The sequence below is a fragment of the Cucurbita pepo genome, chromosome 10 (genome assembly GCF_057944985.1).
Source record: "Cucurbita pepo subsp. pepo isolate OVF chromosome 10, ASM5794498v1, whole genome shotgun sequence".
Classification (NCBI taxonomy): Eukaryota; Viridiplantae; Streptophyta; class Magnoliopsida; order Cucurbitales; family Cucurbitaceae; genus Cucurbita; species Cucurbita pepo.
The window spans coordinates 2,931,689-2,939,938 of record NC_141807.1 but is presented as its reverse complement, the minus strand read 5'-3'; the positions used below and the strand labels follow the sequence as shown (position 1 = coordinate 2,939,938).

Here is an 8,250-nt window from a genome sequence, read left to right as displayed (position 1 = left end):
ATAAACAAAAAGATGATGCCCTTATGTTTTGTTGTGTATAGATTATAGCAATGTATTTTTATGCTCTAAAACTGCTGGATTCTGCTAAATTTGGTATAGATTTGATGGCTTTTAATGTTCTACCATGTAAGCATAGGACAAGCATTGTTGTAAGATGAAAAGTGAAACGGGCTGGAATTCAATTAATAGATTACTTAACCTTACGGATTTATCTAACATACTATTTCTAATAATCAAACACAGCTTAAACTCTACTAAATCCTTCCCAAGATTAACTCAAATTAAAATAAATGTTCATAATCTAATTTTAAAACACTTTTTTTTTAGATTTATTGAACTATGTTAGGGTAGGTTACTACCACCAAATTTTGATAATTTCATGCTTTTAATAAGTTATTGCTTCAAACTCTCAAATATTTTGGAATTCGTTCTATACCCATTCTTCTATTAAAAAAAATCAAAATTTTTTTTTCTCAAAGATTTTCTTAGTGTATTTTTCTCCAATTGAAAAAAAAGTTTATTTTAAAAAAGATGAAGTAAACCAGAAAATAAAAAGTAATATTAATTTTTCCATTTTTTTTTTCCCTCAACGATTTGTTTTTTAGCGAAGAAATAAAGTCGTGAATTTAGTTGCCTACGAGTGCATCCTACAGCCTACAGGCTGCTTAAAGGTATTTAGAGAGGGAGAGAGAAAAAACGTGGGAATCCAATTCACAGAACTTTACATTGAGAGGACGAAATGGAGGGCAGCGCCGCCGTTGCATGCCTCAGGCCTAATTATCTTCTTTCTTCTTCTCGCCATTATTCTCCTTTCCTCCATTCGTCTGCATCTTCATCCTCCTCCTTCCACAGAAAGCGCTCGTCTCCTTTCTTTCTCAAGGTCTTTCTCCCTTGTCTCTTTATTCTAACGATTGCTGTTTCATCTTTAATGCTTCTATGATCTTCTTCTTTTTCACTTTTTTTTTTTTTTTTTTTGTCTTGTAGTTCCAGAATAAGCCTCATTTTCCCTCCATCAATGCCTGTCAAACGGCTTCTCCCATCAGGTATGGTGAAAATCTCATTTTGTACCTATACGGGTTCCCGTGTTCATGTTTTCTGCTGTATCTGTAGAATACACTGCATTTGCTTGAAATTGGTTGTGTAACGTACAATTATATTGTGTATCCCACCTTTAATGGTGATATACTAGATCTATATGGGAATATGTTCAATTAACGGTGAGAAATGTAATTTGATTGGAAAAGCTGGAATTTCTTTTATTACATTTCAGTTCACGATTTTTTGTGATTAAGTTTTGATGGAATATATTGAAATAACGGTGAAATGTAATTTGATTGGAAAAGCTGGAATTTCTTTTGTTATATTTCAGTTCATGATCTTTTGCGATTTGGATGGTAAGCTTTGATGGGAATATATTGAAATAACGGTGAGAAAAGTAATTTGATAGGAAAAGCTGGAATTTCTTTTATTACATTTCGGTTCATGGTTCTTTTGTGATTTATATGGCAAGTTTTGGGAAACTATTGGGCCTGACATTAGTCAACTAGGATTATATTGAATCTAGTAAAATGGTTGAGTATGCAGTTTATATTATCACACCAAGGGCATCAGCAGTTGTCCAAAATTATTTCACGACACTGCACCTTATGAACATGGTTATGATAATGACTCCATAAATATACATGCCAATTACCTGATCTCTGTGCGAAGTGTTATGCTATTTACGTTCAACTGATCTCCACTAACATTTTTGCAACTCTGCAGCGAAGTCGCAGTGGAAGTTCCTGACTTAGATTGGGACAACCTTGGTTTCGGGATAATTCCTACTGATTATATGTATGTTATGAAATGTCCTCGAGGTGGCAGTTTTTCTAATGGTGAATTAAAGCGTTTTGGAAACATTGAACTGAGTCCTTCAGCTGGAGTCTTAAATTATGGGCAGGTTAGATCATTCAATTATTTTACACGTGATGTTTTTTTTTGTTCTTACTTTTGAAGTATAGCATGCTCTATATGAAGTAGCATGAATTTCTTGCTTTATAATCTTCAATTGGTTAAGTAGTTCGGCATCTGCTCTCTTCCAATCTTATTTGATGTTGGTTTTATCCTTGTTATGACTGAGATCTGATCTTATTAGTTAAATCTTGTCAACAATTTTTGTTAATTTGGTACCATTCGTTCCACTCTCTTTCGTTCTTATTGGAGGTCTGTTTTTATCCTTGTTTTTGCTGAATTCTTATCTTAACTGTAGATAACTTTCCAGAAAGTTTTAGAAAATTTGGTACCATATGCATACCGGACATCAATTTTCCCGCAAGTTATCTAGAAGGGTCAAATATTTTCTATGGACAATGAATAGAGGGATAAAGTAGCGTTAATGGAATCTTAATTATTGGCTAGAAATGGTCAAATTTCCTTCTGAAAGGTAGGGAGAAAGTAGATACGTTTGTTGAAAAACTTGTTACTGTGTTCAAGGAGATTTTATGTGTAGGCATGTGAAGCATCACATACTGTAAACTCGAATGTTATTGGGAACATTTGCCGTAGAAGCACTTAGGCTTATTAGTAGTTGTAGTATTATAGATCCGTTTCATTTGAGGACTAATTCAACTTGCCAACGAGGATTTTCACCTTTATATACTTGTTTGATCTACGGTCATACTTTAAGGATAACATTTTGAATGAACTGCTAATGCATTCTTTTCATTATATAATTTATAAGATTTTGTATTTTGCTTGACAAATTTTATCGTCTCTAAGTAGGGGCTATTTGAGGGTCTAAAAGCATACAGAAAAGATGGCTCTATTCTTCTCTTTCGTCCAGAGGAAAATGCATTGAGGATGAGGATGGGTGCAGAGAGGATGTGCATGCAATCACCAACTGTTGATCAGTTTGTGGAAGCTGTGAAGGCAACTGTTTTGGCAAACAAACGTTGGGTAATGAATATTATTGTTTACATTGTGTTTTCATTTTGTTTGGGATGTAGTTTATTACAGTCAAGTCCATAACTAGTTGCCCTTGCATCTCAGGTGCCTCCTGCAGGTAAAGGTTCATTGTACATCAGGCCTCTACTGATGGGTAGTGGGGCCGTTCTTGGCCTTGCCCCTGCTCCTGAATACACATTCCTAATTTATGTTTCACCTGTCGGAAACTATTTTAAGGTTTGTTGTTTTGTATATTCATTAATGTTAAAAAAATTATATTCATTAACGTTAAAAAATTATATTCAGAATGTTAATTCTGTTTTATGAGCTTTTTCACATGGGTTTGTTCATACGTTGATCAATAGTTGAATTTTCAACTTAAATGCGATTGTTATCTGGACAAATTCTCAACTCCTAATTGCTGAAAGTCATGAGCTCAAAAGTTCTAGTGTTAGTTTGAGAAATTCACTATATCTGCATTGTTGGAAGCAGAACTATTAAAACTATATGCTTGAAATATATTGTGACGTATGGTCTTTTCCCCCAGCTATGAAGACTTATATGTGACGTCACTACATTAAGCAATTTCTCTTGATATTGTGTTGTATTGCATTTGTTGTAAAATTTTAAAATCAATTTCTGAATACAGGAAGGCATTGCACCTATAAACTTAGTCATTGAGCATGAGTTGCATCGTGCTACACCTGGTGGTACTGGAGGTGTAAAAACCATTGGCAACTATGCGGCGGTGAGCAATTTTTTTTTATTTGACTTTCTTTTTTCGTTACCGAGTTGTTGGTGCTGGTCTCAATAATCATTTGCTAAATTTTTACAATTAAACCAGTACCAGTGCATGAAACTTTAATTATATTATGGAGTAGCGCGATCATGTTTCACCTCCTAATTTAAAAATGTGTAATTCGATCTTAATTTATGACTGAGTGATAAAGGGAATTAAGTCTTCCCACTTTCATTATGCTGTTTGTTCGAAGCTGAATGACTTAAATGAAGATGTTCTCACCATATGATTAGGGTCTGATGGAAAAACTACTCCTATTATTGGGATGATTGATATAATTTTCTGCCTGTTAAATTTTTGTTCATAGGTCCTGAAGGCACAATCTGCTGCAAAAGCAAAAGGTTATTCTGATGTTTTATACCTTGATTGTGTGCACAAAAAATATCTCGAGGAGGTTTCATCATGCAATATTTTTGTTGTGAAGGTACTTTGCTGATCACTATAGTTACTTATTTAGTACTACCATTTTCTAAATTAGAAACAAATTTCATTAATAAAAAAAAATCTACTGACAGAATCTAAGAGGGTTATAGACGAGTTACAAAGAAGTCGATTTGTAGAGTTCCAAAAAGAGGCTCAAGACTATAATTCATAGTTTTTATAAATTGCACTTTTATGCATTGTTACAGAAAGATTAGCGGACTTCTCAATTTTTGGAGCAAACAATAATAGCTACTAGGTCCCAACGGCTAGATTTCCATGCTCTGAATGACGAGAGACCAAATAGGGATCTTCCTCTGATGATATATGCGAGCCTTTACTTCAAAAAAAAATTTAAGTATAGGGGCATGCAAATCTTTCTAGGCAGAGACTGAAATAATGCAGTTTTCTAGAAATTTATTTCGATTATATGATTACTTATTTTAGGTGTGATGCCTAAAATCGCTAGGGTGGTTTTGAGGGTCTAACTGAGAGATATTGTTAAACTGTTTCCTATTTCTTTGTTTTAGGCCTATCCATTTATGTTCCTTTAGCTCTTATCACTTCTACAACCTGAAAAGAATCCTGAACAGTTACTGTAGTTTCCGTCCTGTATTCTAGATCAATTAATTTTCATTTGTCTTAAATTTACAACTTTTTCCTGCTGTTCTTGGGAGGCTGCATGGTACATGTGAATAATAGATTTATACGATGTATTAATGTGTTTACTTTCTCTATAACCTTTTAATCTGAATTTTTTTTTACGACCTTGATAGTTACATGAGCTGAATTTTTCCTGTTTGTTTCAACAAGTCTCTCAATTGAATATGGATTCACGTGAATGTACCTCACATTCTCATTTGTTCTGATTAGGGGAATGTGATATCTACTCCTGCCATAAAAGGAACAATATTACCAGGAATTACGAGAAAGAGTATAATTGACGTTGCTCGTAGCCTTGGATTTCAGGTTCTTCACCATTATACTTCCATCATTTTTGCGTTTTACTATTTTCGTATAAAGTATATTGATGTTGCTCATAACCTTGCCAGCCCGAGGTAGTTAGATAATTGAACCCCACCCTGTCTTTGTCTTTGGTCCTTTTGGTTTGGGCGTTTATTTATTTATTTATTTTTTAAATCTTTAATATTGCTAGGTTGCAGAGCAATGAAAGAATGACTTTTTTTTTTTCCATTTGTAAAGCCTTCTCTTATTACTTGTAAAATGGGTGTATTTGGCAACTGTATTGTATAATAGTTCTCAAAAACTTTGAGCACTCTCGATGGGTTGACCTAGTAGTTAGTAAAATGGCCATGTGAAAATTAATGACTTTAAACTCAAACTATGGTGGTCCCGTAGTTAGAATTTAATATTCTCTAACCAATGTAGTATGAGAATAGTCTAGGTATATGTAAACTGACAGGGGAGTTTGTAACATTAAAGATATTACACAGACAATCGATATACTCGATTTTCTAGGAAAGTAAAAGAGGAGGGAAAAGGAAACCTGTGTTTAGGAGGAGGGTTTGAAACTTTTGCGTGGAAAAATCTTTTCCTAGGCATAAAAAAGGGAGCGTTTTTCTTCCTTTTAAAACCCATGCAAAAGGATGGGTTTTTTAACCCATCCTTTTGTTTCCTTTACTTTTTTATTTTTTATTTTATTAATTCTTCTATCTCTTCTTCTCGATTTTCTTTCATTTTTAATTTTTTTTTCGTGTTTTTAAATACGATTTCTTTAATTTTCTTTTTTATTATTCAGGTTTATTATTGTTTTTTATAACTCTTTTAATTAATTTATTTTTAATTATTTGTGTTTTGTGTGTGGTTTTGGGGTTTCCTTTTCGCTATTTCTTTTTTATTTTATTTTTTATTGATAAAAAAATTATTTTTATCTATCAATCATTTCCAAATGGTTTTTAAAGGGGATTAAAGGCTTGAAATAAATAAATTATATTTAATTTTTGAAATATGACATATATAATTAAGTTTTCAATTCGATTATCATATTAATTATTTACAATTTTAATAAAACCATTTGTTTGAAAATAATTATTGATATTAACTGCAGAATAAACTAACAAATATTTAAGGCATATTATTTATAATATATTTATTAATAAATAAAAATTAAATTTCTTTAGTATAATTTTATAATATACTTATTTAATATAGTTTATTCTACTACGACATTTGATTTTTGAAATACAAGTTAGTAACAAATGTTTATAATTATTTTTTAAAATAACTTCAAATGTAGTTTCCCATATTTAGATTTCAACGTGCCTGTTTAAAAATATTTTGTAGATGAAAATGTGATTGAGTGGGCACTGATTGAGTGCAGGTTGAGGAACGATTTGTGGCAGTGGATGAATTACTTGAAGCTGACGAGGTCTTTTGTACGGGGACAGCAGTGGTTATATCTCCTGTGGGCAGCGTCACATATCTCGGAAAAAGGTAAAATTCTGGGACTGATGTATTTCAGAAACATTTTATTGATACATTACGAGGCAGCGAGACAGTGGAATGAGTAGTTGGGAAATTGAATTTGCCTTCTGATTTAAAGTACATGTTTGCATATTAATTCGTTTTCTGTATTAGAAGAGATTGCAACATGCTTAGAATGGGATTAAGTCTCCACAACACAAACCATAAATTACCTCTGTCGCTCAAATGGACTTGGAAATGGGATGTCGTTTGACTAGATTGAGATGTTTCTCCATTTTTTTTACGTCAGTTGCTTGAGTAGGGGCAATGATATGGACGTGTGGTTTTTGGAGTGTTAAACATGAAAGCATTCTCCTCATATTGATTTGATGGCTGAATTTTGCAGGATATCTTATGGAGATGGTGTTGGAGTTGTTTCACAACAACTCTATTCTGTGCTTACCAGATTACAAATGGGTCTTATCGAAGATAAAATGAATTGGACTGTCAGTCTGTCGTAGGTATGGAGTGACATTGTAGAATCCTCTTCCTTTTTGCTAGTCCCAGAGATTTTGTAATTTTCTCATTTCAAAATTAAACGGTGTATGCTTTGGTTTGAACTGGATTTGAATGGCGTGATGAATATCAAACACCATTTTGCTTAATTTCTATGCCGGCCCCTAATATAATATTAAACCCTCTGAGCAAGACTATGGTTTGTCTTCGAATTGGGATAACTGCCACCAATTTAGTTGGTTCATAGGATTACATGGAATTGGACAGGTCTAGAAAATAATTGAATTGTCATGTTTTAGACGATCTAGACTGTTTAATTAAATATGCATTGATTCAGTCGAGCTATGCCTTTTCCTCTAAAGTTTGGCCAAATTGACTTCCCTAAAGGGCTCATGTTTTGTTTAATGATTTCCTTCTTTTTTTGTGTAAATTTCTATGAAGATTATACAGCGTTTCAACAATGTCAATGAAACATAGTTGGCAAGCATATGTAATGTAGGAACTTGCGCTTCTTCTTCTTCTTCTTCTTCTTCTTCTTTTTTTTTTTTTTTTTTTTTTTTTTTTTTTTTTTTGTTTAAGTTTAGCAATGGTGGGTTGGTGTCTTTGCCTTTGAACTATGGTTGAATTAAAAATGAATTTAAGGGGGCCAAGATTACTGATGTAAATCCGTTTTTTTAGCTGGTTTCCCATCGAAGTTCAACCAATAAATTAGGAAGCTTCTTGCTCTCGACCTAGGATGGGGCTCTTTCTAGATTATTAGCCAAGCTTCAATCCCTGTAATATTTGTAAACCATCCTCTAGGGAAGCTACATGAGATCTAATTTAATATGAATAATAGTAATGAATCAAAAGAGTATGCAGTACCGTAATATTAGAAATCTTTTGTTCGATCCTCTAAGGAACTAATAAAAATAAAAACTTTATTTAGAAGCTTCAAGTTTATATGTGGTGTATTCCCAGATGGAGTTGGTACTGTTTTAGAACAGTTGAAAAAGGAAGAAAAACAATTTCCCGTAGTTTCAAACCCACATGACTTTACGACCAAACAACAAAAACAATATTAAAAAGAACAAACACAGGAAGCTGTTGGAGAAGATAATGAAATGAAAGCTGGAAACCAAACCATGATCACATGATAATAGTAATAGTAATGTAAAAGAATTTGT

General features: G+C 32.9%; 1 protein-coding gene across 1 annotated transcript; it reads left to right on the top strand.

Annotated features, from left to right (window-relative positions):
• Nucleotides 1-648: 648 nt before the first annotated feature.
• On the top strand, nt 649-7,233 carry LOC111803158 (branched-chain amino acid aminotransferase 2, chloroplastic). The gene is made up of 10 exons (XM_023687445.2): nt 649-880; nt 985-1,043; nt 1,765-1,942; nt 2,764-2,937; nt 3,031-3,162; nt 3,575-3,673; nt 4,032-4,148; nt 5,018-5,113; nt 6,486-6,598; nt 6,975-7,233. Exons 1-10 carry the CDS (start codon nt 740-742, stop codon nt 7,087-7,089), a joined length of 1,224 nt encoding a protein of 407 aa, XP_023543213.1. The 5' UTR covers nt 649-739; the 3' UTR covers nt 7,090-7,233.
• The last annotated feature ends 1,017 nt before the right edge of the window (nt 7,234-8,250 follow it).

Coding starts and splice junctions, on each gene's coding strand:
- LOC111803158 (XM_023687445.2), top strand. CDS start 740: ATGGAGGGCAGCGCCGCCGTTGCATGCCTCAGGCCTAATTATCTTCTT. Junction 2,938..3,030: donor TTTTGGCAAACAAACGTTGG/GTAATGAATATT, acceptor CTTGCATCTCAG/GTGCCTCCTGCAGGTAAAGG. Junction 4,149..5,017: donor GCAATATTTTTGTTGTGAAG/GTACTTTGCTGA, acceptor TGTTCTGATTAG/GGGAATGTGATATCTACTCC.